Consider the following 18,851-nt stretch of genomic DNA (forward strand, 5'->3'; position numbering starts at 1 on the left):
TGGTCGTGTGTTTACAGCAGGCAGCCACATCTGAACCCGCGTTTGAAGTGCAGGAGTGTGTCAAACCATCTGTACCTCAGCCTAAACCCCATTTAGATGTTGTGGCAGGTATTACAATTTACAGCTCGTGCTCAAAAACCCACAAGCTTCACTGAGATAAAGTGGTTCTGTGTGCAGAATTCTTCCACTGCTGCGATTGATCAGAAGCTTCTGGAAGGGGTTTGTTTTAGGTATTGCTGCTAAATATGGTTGAAACTGGTTTTTACTTAATCTAAGTGGGAACAGTTTCTCACGGGACCATTAGATATTGGATAAGTCTCTTTAACATATCATATTAAATGTGTTATTTCTTCACTCTGTTTCCCCTATACATCTCATATTAGGAAGTAGCCTTCAGTGCAAAAACATGCAACAATGAGAAAATCAGTGGCATATACTTTTCTACCGAAACTGTATTTTATAAGTTATGTCACTATCCCTGTATCAAAGGCAAAATCTATCTGGCACAGTTTGCAATGGAGCTTTGCGAATCTATTTGACAACACACAAGGCATATAGCCTTTGTTTCCTTTGCTAGCCTTTTACTCCCCTATACCATGTACCGGCAGTTTAAACACAGCTGCCGAGAAGCACACCATAGGGTTAAAGTGCAGAAATCTGGTAGTCATAATCCCACTGGCTAAACAGAGGGTTAGCTCCGTAATCTCACCAGAGTTCTAAAATGTGTCTAATAACGTATACTTAATAATAGTTTATGGTCGTGCAATACGACAAGTGATATTCTGGAATCCTGGTGTGACTTAACCCTGACCTGCAAAAATCTTTGGAGATTATGGGTGTCATAACTGGAACAGGCATGACTTTCATGGTTCGTGAAGATAAATATGTTGAAAGGATGTTTGCTACTAATTTGTAAAAGGTTTTAACACTGAATACACAAGATTACTGCTTAATCGCTGGATGATTGTTATCTTCGTGTTTTATTTCACTACATAACAAAATGATAGAATCTTTTTTTGTGCTGTATATTTTAGGAATCTGGGCAGATTATTCCTCGCATCGTGGAAAGCTGCATCAGGTTCATCAACTTGTATGGTAAGCTTTTATTTATTTTGGGATAATTGTGCCCATTATTGGCATGCACATTTTTGTGTTGCTTACATCGATATGCCCTCCTGGGACAGTAAACATAACTTTTAACTGTATTTTCTATATCTGTAGGCCTTCAGCACCAGGGTATATTCAGAGTGTCCGGCTCCCAGGTCGACATCAATGATATTAAAAATGCCTTTGAAAGAGGTATGTTGTTTATATTTTATTTTTTTCGTACCCATGAAACATATCAGGAGATAGTTGTGAAACGTACAGGCTGCCCCTGCCCTGATCACGTAAAAGCATAGTCTAAGACTCAGCGAATTATGGCTGAGGGATTAACGGAATCTTTGCCCCTTTACTAGATTTTGGCAACATGAGCCACATGACAGGGATGAAATAGGTGGATGTTCAGGTGAAACTGCAACTCCTACGATGCTCAGTCAGCCATGGGCACCCTTCTTTCTTTTAGCCTGCAGACTGAACGTTATGGAAACAGCGGACGTAGGCATCATATTAGTTATGGCAAAGGATGTGGCATAATCCTTTGCATTGGTTTTTGCCAAGCACTTGGGTACAATAGCTGGCTTTGTCACAATTGTAGTTCTGCAATGCCTTCCTATGGCTCTCCACTTTGTTAGAATGATTGCTATCATATGGCTGGTTTTTAAATACCCTTCTGTTGCATGAATGTGGTAAGAGTATACTAGCATTGTCTGCAGATGAAGTATGTGCCAGAGCAACAGACATATGGTAATCCTTACTTACAAAAAAGGCATGTCTGTTTTAGCTACAATTATTGACGCTGGTCCTTTCATTAAGACGTATGTGGGATGCTGTAAAAGAACATAAAATAGACCATATGGTTAGTGTAACATGTAGATACCTGCATGTTCTCATATTACCTTTCATGTAGAATCATGCATGTCATTTTTTCCACTTTTTAAAAATTGATCTTTTTGGTCCTGCCAATCACACTGTTAGATGTTTGAATAATATTTACTTTGGAATTTTTCTGTATATAATAAAATTTTTTGCTTGTAGTACAAGCAGTGGCGACTCTAGAAACAATATGTAGGGGGGGCACACAAGATACCAGAGTCAAACTGGGGGGGCATTCATAATTTCCAAAAGTAATGTGCGATGGAATTATACTTTTGTTATTGGGCTAAAATAATACTTGATCATGGGAAGCCTGAATCCACAACTGAGTGCGACTAATCCTTGAAATAAATATTATAACACAATAAATATCTTTTCCACTAAATGATTTCAGGGCCTTGAACGTTTTGTCCCCTGAAGTCACTACAACTTCAGGAGGGCATTTTATCTCTGGGTAAATATAAATTAAATAATTCCTACTGTAAGTTAAGTGCCAGGAAACAGATGACCAAACACACACCAACACAGGCTCTGTCACATCGACACCAGGACAGGCTCTGCCACACCGACAACCAAACACACACACACACACCAGGACAGGCTCTGCCACACAGACACCCACACACACACCCTAGGACAGGCTCTGCCACACTGACAACCGAACACACACCAGGACAGGCTCTGCCACACCAACACCTATACACATACACCCGGGGACAGGCTCTGCTACACTGATAACCAAAAATACACAAACAGCAGGACACAATCTATGTCACAGACGTCTACATCAGGATGGATTTTTCACACTGCATTGTCGTTTATACCCCCTAAGTGTTTTTGCCCCTTGTGTATTGATGCCCCTGCTGCCCATATATATTATTAGCCCCAGTTGCCGATAGTAGGTATAGATTAACACACAAACCAAGCTTTGCATGTATAGATCAACTGAAATTCACTTGTGATCTCAGCACTGAAGGTTAATGTATCAAAAAAACAGAATCAGACATACAAATCCTGTATTTGCAGGTATACAATAGTATATGAAAAGTAGCATTGCAGGTATAGATCAAATAAATACATGGAAACAGCATTGCAGGTATTAATCAACGGAATAAGACATACAAACACTGTATTTGCAGGTATACATAAATAATGTATGGAAAACCAGCTTTGCAGGTATAGATCAATTGGAATTCACATAAAAACACATCATTAAAAGGTATATTTAAAACCCCCTAAATTACAGGCATAGAGCCAGCCCTGGCGTCCACACTGCCCACACAGCAATCACACTCCTATCATACCCAGGCAACCAGTAAATGCTGGAACCTAGGTATGATGGGACTGTGCTTGCTGTGATTGCTGTTAGCAATCACACTCCTATCATGCCAGGTCAGCCAGTACATGCTGGTACAGGGTGGCTGTAAGTGATGTGTAGACCCCATACTGCTGGCAGCATCAATACACAAGGGGGGCAGCTAGCTAGGTTTCAGCATGTACTGGCTGACTTGGCATGATAGGAGTGTGATTGCTAACAGCAATCACAGTCCCATCATGCCTAGGTTCCAGCACTTACACACCCATGCTATCACACACACACACTCATTCATTCACAGATTAATTCCCTCAATCACGCATACTCATTCAAACACCCTCCCTACCCCTTACCTGCACTGCAGCTCCTCGATGCCGCTCACAGACTTCAGCAGAGGGCGCGGCCTTCCTCTGCGTTCTCTGGTACTGCACAGAGGAAGCAGGACTGGAGCAGTGTCATGTGATGTCACGTGAACTCTGCTAGGTTCCGCTTCCTCTATGCAGTACAGAAGACCCTCCCACAGGTAAGTAGCCTGGCTCGAGGTGCGGCCCGCGTAAGATCGGTTGCCCTGGCTGCCGATCCTACGCGGGCCGCACCCTCTCTCTCTCCTCCGCATAAAAAAAAAAAAAAGACGGGATTTAAAGTCGCATTGCGACTTTATTCCAAATTCGGCAGGGGGGCAACATGGGGGACAAGGATTAACCTAGGGGGGGCAATTGCCCCCCCTTTGCCCCCCTGTAGCGATGCCACTGAGCACAAGGCACGGTACATCATAACCATATAAAAAGAATGACTAAATTCAACTATTTTGGGAAGTATAAGTAAAATAAACAAAAACAATATTATCTATTTTAAATGTCTAGAAACATGCAATCCTTTTTTGAGCAGACGGTTTTTTTTTATTTATTTTTTTAAGCAGGTGAGGATCCCTTGACTGATGACCAGAATAATCACGATATGAACTCTGTGGCTGGAGTCCTGAAGTTGTATTTCCGAGGCTTAGAAAACCCACTCTTTCCCAGGGAAAGATTTAACGATTTGATATCCTGCATCCGTAAGTCTGCATTTGTTTGTATGTATATTTTTATATGTGTACCGCACCTTCTCTTTGTCCTAAAAACAAAAAAATATACATTTTCCTGCTCAACCCCCAGAACATTTCCCTTCCAGTGCGTTCTACCAAGCGCTTCCTGGAAGAGGAAAAAAGCTATCAGATGTCTCCAAGGCAATTTGACCCACATCTGCCTTGCTCTCTGGCAGTCATACTTGCAGCTGTGGCCGCTCCTGTTTTTTTAAATTGGTTTATGTATGACTTTGTGTTCTCCACAGCAAGAAAATATTCTTGCAGGCAGTATCGAGGCTTATATCCTTAATTGTGTTTTCTTTCATGTAGAGATCAGGTTCAGGCAAGCAGCAGGAACAAAGAAGCATAGCAAGTACAGGCATACTCCTTACCTAGTTTGTGGTTCACGTTGGCCCCTCTGAACTCCATCAAACCCAGGCACTGACGTTCTACATAAGTGGGGATGGTTTAGAAGATCAGCAAACATTTTTTTTGTTTGTTTTAAGCAAGTACAAGTTATTTGTTAAAGACCAGCCATGAAACATTTTTTGAACAATGTGCTTAAAAGGTTAAACTGTGAATACTGGATTGAAAATACTGCTCATTACCCACATGTAAATACACTATATGGACAAAAGTATTGGGACACCTGACCATTACACCTACAGGGACTTTAATGACATCGCATTCTAAATACATAGACATTAATATGTAGTTGGTCCCCCTTTTGCAGCTATAACAGCTTCCAATCTTCTGGGAAGGCTTTCCACAAGATTTTGGAGTGTTTCTGTGGGAGTTTTTGCCCATTTATCCAGTAGAGCATATGTGAGGTCAGGCACTGATGTTGGACAAGAAGGCCTGGGTTGCAATCTCCGTTCCACTTCATCTCAAAGGTGTCTGATGGGGTTGAGATCAGGACTCTGTGGAGCCAATTAAGTTCTTCCACACCAAACTCATCCAACCATGTCTTTATGGACCTTGCTTTGTGCGCTGGGGCACAGTCATGGTGGAGTAGAAAATAGCTTTCCCCAAACTGTTCCCACAAAGTTGGAAGTATAGCATTGTCCAAAATGTCTTGGTATGCTGAAACTCCTGCAGCTCTTAGTAAAATCTTTACAATTGTTTTAAGCCTAGATCAGTTGTTGCACTTCTCTATCTTCAGCTGACAGTTTATTCTGGAAAGAGAACAAAAGAAGTTACGAAAAAAAGTGGTTCTGGTGCAAAGTTTGGAAAACTGTCCAGTTTTCAGACCCCTACTGTGATTAGTTAGCTAATACTGCTTTGTGTGTGTGTGTATATATGTGTGTGTATGTGTATATATATATATATATATATATATATATATATATATATATATAATATATATATATACACACACACACACCTGTGTGCTAGGTGAGGTGCTTAACCCGAAAGTTTGGTAAGGACTTGCAAATATGCACAAAAACATAAAGTGGCTGTGTCTGTGTAACCATATCACTTTTTTTTTCTCTATTTTTTATATAAAAAATATATGTAGTGCTGGCAGTATTTCACCAGTATTAAGATGCATGGGTGTGACTGGCTTAAAAAAAATGTAATTTCTGTTCGCATGACTTTTGTATTTTACATACCGTATTTGCTCGATTATAAGACGACCCCCCAAAATCTGAATATTAACTTAGGAAAAAAAGAAAAAGCCTGAATATAAGACGACCCTAAAGGAAAAAAGTTTTACCAGTAAATGTTAATTCATGTAAACTATTTTTTTAAATAAAAGCTATGATTGAGAAAAATATTTTTTTTGTTTTTATTTCCTTGTATTTTCCAACCTGTCCCCCAGTTATGCACATCTGCCCCCAGGCTTGGCACACCAATATGGCACTGTGGCCCATGATATGCCTTTTAATCCTCTATATGCCACTGTGCCCCATGGTATGCCTTTTGACCCCCTATGTGCCACTCTGCCTCCAGAAATGCCTTATACCCCTATATCCCATTCTGGCATTTAGGGGGTTAAAATGCATTTTATGGGGCAGAGTGGCATATAGGGAGGTATAAGGCATTCCAGGAGGCAGAGTGGCATTAAGGGAGTTAAAAGGCATTGTATAGAGCACTCTGCCTCCAGAAATGCCTTATACCCCTATATGCCACTCTGGCACTTAGGGGGTTAAAAGGCATATTATGGGGCAGAGTGGCATATAGGGAGGTATAAGGCATTTCAGGAGGCAGAGTGCTCTATTAAATGCCCCCTTAACGCTACTCTGCCTCCTGAAATGCCTTATACCTCCCTATATGCCACTCTGCCCCATAATATGCCTTTTAACCCCCTAAGTGCCAGAGTGGCATATAGGGGTATAAGGCATTCCAGAAATGCCCTATGCCCCCATTTAACACACACACGCACACACTTGCCGGTGCTTCCAATTTCCTGCTGTATTGCCGGGGTAGCGGGTTGACGTCTCCTTCCGCTGCAGCCGGAAGGAGGTGGAGTTGGCAGCGGGGGTTGTCTGCGTCCGTCGCGGATACCTTCCCCGGCTGTCAGAGATCAGAGTTCCCCGCATCGGTGAAATCTGATCTCTGACAGTCGGGGAAGGTATGTGCGACGGACGCAGACAACCCCCGCTGCTAGCCACACCTCCTTCCGGCTGCAGCGGACGTTGTCTACGCGGATCGCGTAGACGTCAACCCGCTGCCCCGGCAATACAGCAGGAAGCACCGGTAAGTGTGTGTGGGGGGGTGTTAAATGGGGGGGGGGAGAGACAGGAGGATCCAGGTCCCCTGCAGCGGTACAGGGGATCTGGATCTTAGTCTCATAATCAGACCTCTATTTGAGGTCTGATTAGAAGACGACCCCGATTAGAAGACGAGGGGTATTTTTCAGAGCAAAACCTCGTCTTATAATCGAGCAAATACGGTATATCACCTTTGCCATGATGCTGTAATCTAGTTTTATTTATTTACTTTAAAACGAAGTGTATATGTAATTTAACCACGTATAATTATAATGCACTGATTGTATCTAGACATTGGCATACTACTGGCATACAAACATAAAATCTAGCTATACATGTATGTTCCCCTACAATGCAGTTATATTGCACACGTATACCATTCACTGGATCTGACCTAAACTTTTGATATGTTTACAATCATTTTGCCTACTTTGGCTATTTTTCACAAATCAAGTTCTGCGGTTTCTTTTGTGTGTACTCCGTGACCTGATAAAAAAGTAAACATTTCTGCGCTTTATACACGTTAAATATATGTGTGGGAGAGTGGCACAAAATTTGGGGAGATTTGTAGCTTTTGCTCTGTCTTTTAATTGGCGTGATGTTTTAAAAGTAAGGAACTTCCTTGGAGGAGCTGAAGTATCAAAAGGTAGCATAACTATTCATTTCTAGTTCTAAAGGCATTGCCCCTCTCCATACACTCATAACAGAATGCTGCCAGATCGGCTTAAACCAGGTTGCTTACAATGTGATGGACATTAAAGGGGTTTATGACATATATATATATATATATATATATATATATATATATATATAACCTTTTCAATCTGCAAAAGGTTTATGTATTTTTTGGTCTTCAATAAAATTGTGTAAGGGATAGTCGCAGATCTGTTTCAAGTGTAAGAACCTATCCAGTCTCAAGGAGAAATCGAATTAGGGGCTTTTACTGCACTTGTGAGGTTTGTTAGATCTATTTTCAGTAATACTTGTACAGAATCCCAAATGTAATGTATGAAAACTGCTATGCTTCTAAAGTTTTACGGTGAAATTCTGTAGCTTCTGACCACAATATTCTTTATTTTTTGTTTCTTCAAATCAAAGTAAAAGAACAGTAAAAGTAGCTTCCCCCCAACCCCCAACCCCCCCCCCCTGGATTCTGTATATACTGCATCACACATGGTCAGATTTCAAGTATGGAAAAACCCTTCTGGTGTACATTCCATCATATAGAGTTTCTCTTCAAGCCTTACGGCTGGAGATGATATCCTGTAATGTCCTCTGTTACAAATCCCTCCAAGCTCATCACAAAGCGCATGGTAACAGATATTGAACTTTAGGGTATGTTGTGGTTTGGAGCGGGCATGCTATGCAGCGCAGAAGCCCTTCATTATTACTGGCAAAAGATAAAAAAAACCCCATTATAATGCATTTCCCAGGAAACGACATAAAATACTGTATTTTGGTTTGCTTCTGGCAATCACATCGTGATCTCTACTTAATGAATCAACATCGTTGACCGGACGCTTGCTCGTATTCTGTTCCCTACCTTTTACATATATTTAAAGGTTATATATATTTATTTAAGGCTTTAGTTTGCAACTTGTAGCTTCTGAATTAACTAATTTTTTCTGGCTTGGCTGTTTTGTTGGAATACCAATCATTCGTAAAGACTGTCCTAGATGCACTAATAGTCTCAATGTCTCCACGTCCAAAAACAGCCGACTATGTCATCAGCCATCCTGCGAACTGTGCCTTTATCTATTGTAAAATTGGACAGCTTGGTTCATTTTGTATCTCGGGTTATTTGGGTTAATGAGGACATTTTGTTTTTGCCACGTGGCCGTCATTTATTGTTTCTCTGTATGGTGTTTGCGTTTTCTGAAATGCATTCTGCAGGCCGTTCAGCTCCTCGTGCTCTGGTTTCACTGCGGCTCCTTCGTCTGCTTCACACAGCCAACTATTGTTTTATGGTTTGCTGAATCAGAAGCTCGCCGTTCTCCCCCCATTTCCTGTCTTTTTGAGCTTTTTGAACCCATTCACGTAGGAGGCTGACAATGGGCCTAATCTTCCTAGAAGTCTGTCTAGTGAATGGTTCCCCATATGTCCATCTCCGCCATCAACTAGAAGATTTATTTTAACTCTTTAACCCCACATGATAAGCGTACCACCTAGTTATCAGCAAATATATATTAAGTCGTAACCCCTCTAGTCCAGGAGGTTGTTTTTTTTAAAACTGTCAAATGTATAGCTGGCACACTAGATGGCTTTTATAGTACATCGTAAACTTACTTAGTCAGTTACAGTTCATTTTACAAGGAGAAATTAGAAAAGTAGCTTGATCTGGCCTCCATTGTACAGAAAGTAAAGTTGGGGAAATGCACTAAACTGTGTAGAAAGACTCATCTTGCAGCGTTCTCGGCTCTGCCACTTAAAATGTTGACCGGAGCTGCTTGGTATTGTCTGCGGCGGTCCAGTACTCATGGGATTATTGCTCACAGGCATCCCTGTTTTCATCATACTTGAAGTTGTTATTATTGCTTCTTGTTCTCTGCCATGGGACAGAGTAAAACCGCTAGGGAAGCCGCTACCGCTGTATAGATCAATAACAGTGTTGTTTTTTAATTAACTTTTTTTGTGCACAAGAATTACCTTAGCAAAGCTTTATCTTTCTTCTAGGCAAGACGATACTTGTGTCGATTAAACATGAAAATCTGGTGTTTCATGCTTTCAATGTCTTGGCAAATTGCTGAAATCCTTTTGTGGTTTTGCATTTTGGCCCTCCGTTAAATAATTTAGTTTCTGGGCCCCTTTAAGTTAAAAACCATAGAACTTCTTCCATGTTCATGATAGAATGTCCACATATCTTGAGAGTGTCTAACATAAACGGATTCTGCAAGTACCTCATGCTATGTCACTTCACCATGAAAGAATATACATTATGACTTTTATATTGACATCCCCTGCGGTCTAAGTGCACATATATAGCTACCCGCTCTAATGGATCCTGTCCTATTACGTTTTCAGAATCTGAGAGGAGAACTCTACCCATGTCTATGTCTTTAGAAATGTGTTGTCCCCATAATTATACCTGCTGTGTCCAATGGATGGTACCATATTGCGGAATTTTCTGTACTCCAGTATATCACCATATAATAATACATATATACCGTCATGTTATATTGACCTCTGTAAAGTGACTGTATGGGTCGTATTTATATTAACTTCATCCATTGTGTTTTCATAGGAGTGGAGAATCTCTATGAGAGGGCCATCCACATACGTAAAATCCTGCTGACAGTACCCAGGACTGTGCTCATAGTAATGAGATACCTCTTTGCTTTCCTCAATCAGTAAGTAATATCGCCCAGTTTGTGTTTATATTGTGTCAGCATAAGGGCTGTTTAGTGTTCTGTTACCACCACATAAGTTTCTTTGAGCCAGCTTATTCAGTCTGCCCATTTTGCTGTCTTTCTAAAAGTGTGTATATGTATGTATGTGTGTATATATAATTTTTATTTATTTCTTTTTTCTGCGTGTTGGCTTCAAGGTTAGTTGGTTAGAGTACATGCTTGTAGAAGGTCCTTTGTACACTAGAGGTGAGAGTGTTAATGTACTATAACATTCAGGCTCATCAGCTGCTGCTCAGGGGAATAGATACATAGAATTCAGGGTCCAGATCTAAGATTGCCAGATATCTAAAGTTACATAGAAACTCTCTTCCCACCTGCCTTTCTGCTTTAACATTTCAAGAGTAGGTAATTCTATCTTCAAGCAGCAGGTCAGTACACACGTAACACATACCTTGTATATAGTACAGCTCGAAGAGTACTAAAAAGAACTAATAAGGCCAAACACTATTGAATATACAAGGAACAAGCCTTATCCAGGTGCAAACCACAAAGCCAGTGTTTACATGTATTATCATAATGCTTTGTCTGGTGCTCAGCAGGTCCGTAAACCTTCTTTCTGCTGAGAGCATAATGCTTCGTTCATATTGATTTCTCCATTTCTGAGTTCATATCAGGTGTTGGATTTTGTCTTTTTATTAACGTGGTGTATTTTTAGCTCTTTAAGGCTTAACAACTGTAACTATTATTGTGCAGAAAAAAAAGATGTATGAACTTTATAGAAGGCTGATTTCATGTGCTGCAGGAGAAACCATTACGATTAAAGTGGTCCATCCATAGTGGCTACTGGGGTGGGTTTAAAGGCATCAGATATATTGAGTCCATTGCAAGGTGTGGTTATGATGACATTCATTTTAAGCTGGCATCTTTTACTTTGTTACTTACCTAAAGATCAATCTGAGCGAATCCTTTTTATTAATAAGGAAAATGTCATGTTCACCATTAATTTTTTTGGTCTAAGTCTGTAATAGTGAAACGTGCCAGTAATGGGCCTAGCACAAGATTACCTCCCTATATATACATGTATAATGCAGTCATATTGCTAGAATGCCCAATGCAGACTGATGTAAACGAGCAGTTGATGTTTTAAAATGTTCTTGCAAGTTTCCATTGGTTTTATCTTGCTTTGCGTGCGTTGCAGAACACGACGTCTGCTTTTTTACGATGCGTTTTGAACACTTGTACTTTTATCTCCACACAGCCTTTCTCAGTACAGCGATGAGAACATGATGGATTCATATAACTTGGCGATCTGTTTTGGCCCAACTCTAATGCCAGTTCCAGATGTACAAGATCAGGTGTCTTGTCAGGCTCACGTGAATGAAATAATTAAAACCATTATCATCCATCATGAAACCATTTTTCCAGATGTTAAGGAACTGGAGGGTCCGGTTTATGAGAAATGCATGGCTGGGGATGATTACTGGTAAGCCAAAATGTTTCTTTATTTCCTGATTTCCTGTTTTCTATGACAATAGAGTTCTTGTAAAAGCTCACATTCTAGCAAAAATATCAGCTTCTTCTAGCACACTCTTTTGTAGCTATGCTTTAAGTGCTTTTTAGTGCTTTTTGACCACCTATTTACTTGTATTCTTCCAGGAGAACTCCTACCCCTTTATCTGAGTAGCACATATTTTCAGAATGTGTTATATATGCCATTTGCCTCTTACTTCGGTGCTAAAACTCACACCATCCCCGTACTGTTAAGCAGCGCATTGAGTGGTATGATGGGAATTGTAGTCTAGTAACAGTTGGACTGGGCCACTTTGCCACCTGTTTTGTAATCTGTGACTTATGCCATTATAAGAACCCCTCTCTGGCACAGTGGAGTCAGCAGTCAGGGCTACCTTTTGCCTCATAACCTGTTCCAGAGTGTAGTTCATACGTGGCAAGGTTCAACATAAGTGTATCTAAGAACTGCTAAAAATAAATGGTAAGGAACTAAAGGCAATGGATGCAGAATGTGTTGAATGCGATTCTAGAAATAAGAGATTTTGAAAGCCTTCATTTATGATCAGGCCCGGACTGGCCATCGGGCACACCGGGCATTTTCCCGATGGGCCGGGCGGCCCAGGGCCGGGTTGACGTAGGGGCTGATGGAGCTGCAGCTCCAGGCACCTACCTTAAAATAGGCTCAGTCAGGACCGGACTGACTGGGCCTATGCGGCCGCATTAACACAGGGCATAAGGGGCACCTGCCCCTTAAGCCCGCAGCAACTACGACCGTGTCCGCCTCTCTAGGAGGCCGGGCAACCCCCACCAGGGCCGGCCTTAGGGGTGCGCGGCCACACACGGCTTAAATGAAAACATCGGGGGGGGTTTTTTGTTTACTTTATTTAACATCCTCCATGTTAAATAAAGTTTGTTTAACTTTATTTAACATGAAGGATGTTAAATAAAGTAAACCCCCCCCCCCCCCCCCGATGTTTTAATTTAAGCCCTGTGTGGCCGCGCACCCGTAAGGCCGGCCCTGGTGGGGGCTGCCCGGCCTCCTAGAGTGGCAGACCCGGTCGCAGTTGCTGCTTACTCCGGCAACAAGGTAAGTAGGGTAAGGGAGGGGGGTGCAGTGAGAGGGGGGAGAGGGGTTAGATAGAAAGGGGGAGATAGAGGGGGTACATATTGAGAAATCGGGAAGGGGGTACATAGTGATAAGGGGGAACATAGTTAGAAGGGGCAGATAAGAAGGGGATGGGGAGAGGGTAGTGTGAATGCGTACAAGAATGAATGAATAAATGTGTGGATGAATTGTGTGAATGCGTATGAGAATTAATGAATTCATGTGTGGATAAATTGCTTGAATGATTTGTGAGACTGCATTAATGAATATGTGTTATTGATTTGTGTGAATGAGTGAGTAAGTGTTTGTGTCTATCATGAATGTTTAAGTGATTTGGGGAAATGCAAAGATGGTACATGAAGGGTGTGCTTTAAAAATAAATAAATAAATAAATAAAAATGGGCTGCTCAGTCTTAAATGCCCGGGCCTATTTTTTGTCCCAGTCCGGGCCTGTTTATGATGTACTTCAATGTAATGAGAGCTAAATTGTGGGGGTTTTATTCAATATAAACTGGTTCTAAGATATAAAACATGTGTGACTTAAGGACAAACTGTATGTTTTTTAACATACATCTTCTATCTGTCTTCTCCATGTAAATAATGAGGTGGTATCCCATATAGCATGTTACAACCTATTACTCTTCAGATTCAGAGTAGTGATTTATACTACTTGAGTTCAGTTGCAACCCTCACATTACACTAACTTCCAGCAGGGATGTTTGGACATTTGTTTTTACGGTCCTGCTCTTTGCGATTTTATAGTCAGCAGCCGCGTTTTGAATTATGGATGCAGCAAACATATCACAGACTACTGGGTTCTAGTGTTGGGATGGTGGGGAGTAATTCTAAAGGGTACAGTAGTGCATTGATTTAGACTAATTGCATTGCTGTCACCAAGGAGCTGATAAGTGTACATCCTGAAAGGATTTTCATCTATAAGATTGTATAGTTTCTTACAATGGAAACACTTATGTAGTCAATACATGAGGGACGATATACAACATAAACTACAATTAGTTGTACACAAAATGCCGCACGACCAGTGCCTTTCTTTTTTACTACTCTCGATCATTCTGTAACAGTCAAATAAATTACAATAACATCTAGGGAAGAAGATGACCCACATTTTATGTTGAGCTGCAGGAATCAAAATTTGTTGTGACAAAGAAGAACATCAAGAAGAAACTGATAATTAACTTTCAAATATTATGCAGAATGCTTTTATTAATCATAAATTAGCTAATGCCTTCTGCAGTAGGTACAGGCCAACTTCTATTGGCATGTCTGTCTGAATGTTTGTTAATCTTTTGTTCAAGGAAAGGTTTGCATAATATACTTTGTTGCTGACTTAGGGCTTTCCTGGAGTATGTCCTTTTAATTGTACCTGGATGTTTGTATGGCGAAAAATATATAAACAAAAATGTCATTTAAAAAAAAATATATATTTAACACAAGTGAAATTGGTGTGGCTTCACTGAGTTTGCATTTTCTGGTGTATATTCTATTTAATGAACATATTTCTTGATTATTATTTCTAGTGATAGCCCGTACAGTGATCATGGCATATTAGATGAAGTGGATCAGGATGCAGGCACAGAGACGCACACAAGTGAAGATGGTAAGCTATGTTACTATGAACCTGAATAACCTTCAGAATTCTTCTTTGAAGCATCTACTATCCTTCCCATCATATTGCCAATTACTTACCATTAAACTTGATGAATGTCATATAAATGTATTTCTGCAAAGTGGAACAATACTGTAAAAATAACATGTTTTTTCCCTGTCTCCTATATGCGGTAGTTTCAGATATGTTTATCACTACATTTTCAATGGGCTGCACAGGAGCTTATTATGTTAATGGACCAATCATCTAATATTTGCTAAGATCACTGTAAACAATTTCCCAACCCACCTTGTATGAGTGAACACTTAAGATATGACAGTATTTTGGGGTTGAAAGAGGCAAACCTATGTGTACATTTAATGTAATGGGTAAAACATGACATAGACATTAATATGTAGTTGGCCCTTCTTTGCAGCTATAACAGCTTCCGATTCATCCAGTAGAGCATTTGTGAGCATTGTCCAAAATGACTTGGTATATTGAAAGGGACCTACAAAGACAGTTAAGACAATTGTGTGCTTCCAACTTTGTTGGAACAATTAGGGGAAGACTCTTTTCTATTCCCGCATGACTGTGCCCCAGTGCAAGGATCATAAAGACATAGTTGGATGAGTTTGGGTGGAAGGCCTTCTCGTCCAACATCGGTGTCTGACCTCACAAATACTCTACTGGAGTAATGGGCAAAAATTCTTGCAGAAACACCCCAAAGTCTTGTGGAAGCTGTTATGGCTACAGGGGGGGGGGGCAACTACATATTATGCCTATGTATTTAGAATGTAATGTCATGAATACGGTGTCCCTGCTAATGTAATGGTGAAGTGTCCCAATACTTTTGTCCATATAGTGTATATGGGAATGACCATTAAAACCAGTGCCTGTATGATCAAAAGTTTTGTGAGCTGGTATTTATAAAAGCCCAATGGTTTGTAAAGTCACTTCTGCTTGTATGATTTAACTTTAGCTGGGCAGCTTCTCTGAGCTAATTGGAAGATATGTTGGTAGAAAATATTTCACATGTAATGGCCTTGGTGAAGTAATGTATACATTAAGAATTTAGGATTTATGAATGGCAATAAATAGCACATTTAATTACATTGGTGACAAGAGATTGAGGGGAACCTCATAGGCACTTTTCATGCTGCTTCTAGTAAGTGTGTTGCTGTGGAGTTAAGATGTCAAGATATGATATAACTAGGCACATAAGTCCCAATAAACATGAAGATTAGTTGGGTAAGAAAAGGGGACCTATCTATTTCTTCGCTAGATCATACAAATATATAATAGTTATAACAAAAATTAGCAATATTAAATACTTATAATCATTTTACATACTCCTGATTTCCTGAAAAGTGTGTGTGTGTGTGTGTGTATATATATATATATATATATATATATATATATATATATATATATATATATATACACACACATTTTTTTTTATATCTACTTCTAAATTAAGAACAAAACAACATATTTTTGCTAAAGGCAGTGCTACAAACTCCTGCACAACAACCACCCCTCCTCCCTCTGCAGTGTAATTTGGTATTCATGGATAAATTACACCTACGGGGCACAGAGAATTGATGTATGCAGTTCAGGTTTTCCTTTATCAAGATCATCCAGTACATGCAGGTCCTCTTTAAAATGACAATAAGACTAGATATTTTCTCTAATAAATGTTAAAATTGTCACCCATTCTTTCTACTTTATTACAGTCTGTCTGTGCTTAAAACTAATTTGCAGCATATTTTCATCAAATACATATTAATATTGACAATAAAAGCACTGAGAAGATGCTTGCTGCTCAGAAGAAGTGGTTTTACTGCCAGCTTTTATTGGAAGCTTAAAGTGCATATTTGTGTGCTGCTTTTGTTTGCATATTAATAAATTATACCAATATAACGCCAACAATTGACGCAGCTCTTCTTACGGTACATATAATGAAAGGGTATGACGGAGCTAGAATTGACAGACAAATCCATATATTGGATAACTTACACAGCTTGTGAGCAGGGCCCTCTTTAACATGTCTTATGTGCACCTGAAAATATTCATTGAACGTGTGAAATTTGCAGAGCTGTATTTTACCAGCATCCATACAAACGTATCAGTATCACTTTGCCTTTTATACATATATGAAATGTACATGTTAAAATATGTTTTAAATCTTTCTATTTTAAAGATACTTTTATCAAGTCTTTTGTGCTTAGATGTTCAGCTAATCCACTAATATTGGTACCCTTGGACCATATGACCAAGAAAGACTATGAACAATTGTCTTTGTTTAACCATTTTTAGCATATATATTTGCCAAGGGTTCCAATGTTAGTGGAGGGCAGGGGCGTACCTAGAGTATTTGGCACCCGGGGCGGATCCTGTAAGTGGCACCCCCCCCCCAAATGTAAAGACATCTACAAAATTATGTTGGCAAGAATATTTATTGCACCAATTTGTAAACTGTATGTCAACTGTAAACAACAAGAAATCAGAAAAAATAAATTAATAACTTATAAATAAAATAAACACGTTTAAATAACATTTACTGGACATATAATAGTGCTTTTTTTAATAATCCTCCAAAAAAAAAACAGCGTCCACATTGCCCACGTAGAACCTGACCAGCACCCAAATTACACACACATAGGACGTGCCATCTTTGCCCCCAAACAGCCCAGCATGAGTCAGCATTGTTCCCAAACAGCCGAGTGTACGCCATCTTTGTCCCATAAACACGCTACCTGTGCCATCTTTGTCCCATAAACACCCTGCTTATACCATCTTTGCCTTTTTGGCAAATCAACTATACACCTATGATTAACACAAACACTTTTACAGTCACTCACTAATTCACTTTCATTCACACAATAATTTATTATTTCACACAAATTATTTACACATATTCATTGATGCATTCTCACAAATTCATTAATTCTCACTCATTCACACAATTCATCCACACATTAATCCATTCATTTTCGCTCTCTCATTCTGACTCTTTATTTCAATATTCTTGCTACCCTCCTTTCTCCCTATCTACCCATTCTCACCCCCTTCTGCCCTATCTACCCCTTCTCACTCCCTTCTCCCTATCTACCCCCTCCTAACTATCTACCCTCTCCCCCCTTTGAAGTTCACTTACCTTTCAGGAGTCCTGCGATGGGGGTGCAAGGCCTCTGTTTCCCAGCTCTGTCACTGTATGGAACAGCATAGAGTGATGGGAGTTATGATGTACTTTAGAGCATAATTATATAATGAAAAAGACATTGGAAATGGTACAGCATAACACCCATCACTCTCACATATTTACCAATCCACACTTACCAATCCACAGATTCCACATTTACCAATCCACACTTACCAATCCACAGATTCCACACATACCAATCCACTCTCACTGAATGATTTCCTACCTTTCCTCTTTCCTTCTTACAGCAGTCAGCTCCTTTATTTCCTCTTCGCTCCTCTTCTTCTGTCTTCTTCCGGTTCAGAGGGCACGGACGGCGGTGGGCGCGGCTTCACTGTTGTCCGCCAGGATCTGACAACAAATCCCGGCGCACAGCAGCAGTTGCCGCGCGGATCGCGAGGATCTGTTAAAGACCTCCAATACCGCTCCCTTGCGAGCCTTCTCCAGCGGCGGACATTACTGTCCGTCTCTGGAGGGGTGCCGGCAAGTTGGCACCCCCCTGATGAACGGCACCCGGTGCGGACCGCCCCCCACTAGGTACGCTACTGGTGGAGGGCACTATATATATATCTTAGACATGTTCCCTGAATGTTATATATCGAGAGCTGGAACTCAAAGTTGTTGGCTGCTGTTCGTGATATTATTCAGAACCGATTTATTTTTCTATTTAATAAAATACTTTTTTTTTTTTTTTTTTTACAATAATATACCCAGTATAGAGGCAGTTTAATGCTCTTTATTTAAATTTTTTCATGGGTTATATTTACTATAATGGCTAACACTTGACTGCTTTAATCTGTGATTTATTGAAATTTAGTGTAAATATTCTAAATTGGTTGCAGTTGAGACATATTAAAGATCACCATTAATTGGAAGCCGAAACCACAACATTTTGTGACTTTCCCAATTTAAGGCATGCGTTTTAAGCAAATAAATTTTAGACGTTATCAGATTGGTTCACGCATACAGTGTGTTGGAACTGATTTGTCCAAAATTTGCTTTATTGATTGATA

General features: G+C 40.1%; 1 protein-coding gene across 2 annotated transcripts in view; it reads left to right on the forward strand.

Annotated features, from left to right (window-relative positions):
• Window positions 1-18,851, forward strand: part of LOC149299824 (SLIT-ROBO Rho GTPase-activating protein 1-like) — an 88,118-nt gene that overhangs the window by 62,750 nt on the left and 6,517 nt on the right. For both annotated transcript variants that reach the window (XM_089486247.1, XM_089486248.1), the window contains exons 13-18: window positions 1,035-1,095; window positions 1,222-1,299; window positions 4,209-4,343; window positions 10,308-10,413; window positions 11,672-11,896; window positions 14,566-14,645. In XM_089486247.1, the coding sequence (XP_089342373.1) occupies window positions 1,035-1,095; window positions 1,222-1,299; window positions 4,209-4,343; window positions 10,308-10,413; window positions 11,672-11,896; window positions 14,566-14,645 (685 nt within the window). The remainder of the gene's footprint in view (window positions 1-1,034; window positions 1,096-1,221; window positions 1,300-4,208; window positions 4,344-10,307; window positions 10,414-11,671; window positions 11,897-14,565; window positions 14,646-18,851) is intronic.

The sequence above is a fragment of the Sceloporus occidentalis genome, unplaced genomic scaffold (assembly GCF_023333645.1).
Source record: "Sceloporus occidentalis isolate IW3139 unplaced genomic scaffold, rSceOcc1.0.p SCAF_28, whole genome shotgun sequence".
Lineage (NCBI taxonomy): Eukaryota > Metazoa > Chordata > Lepidosauria > Squamata > Phrynosomatidae > Sceloporus > Sceloporus occidentalis.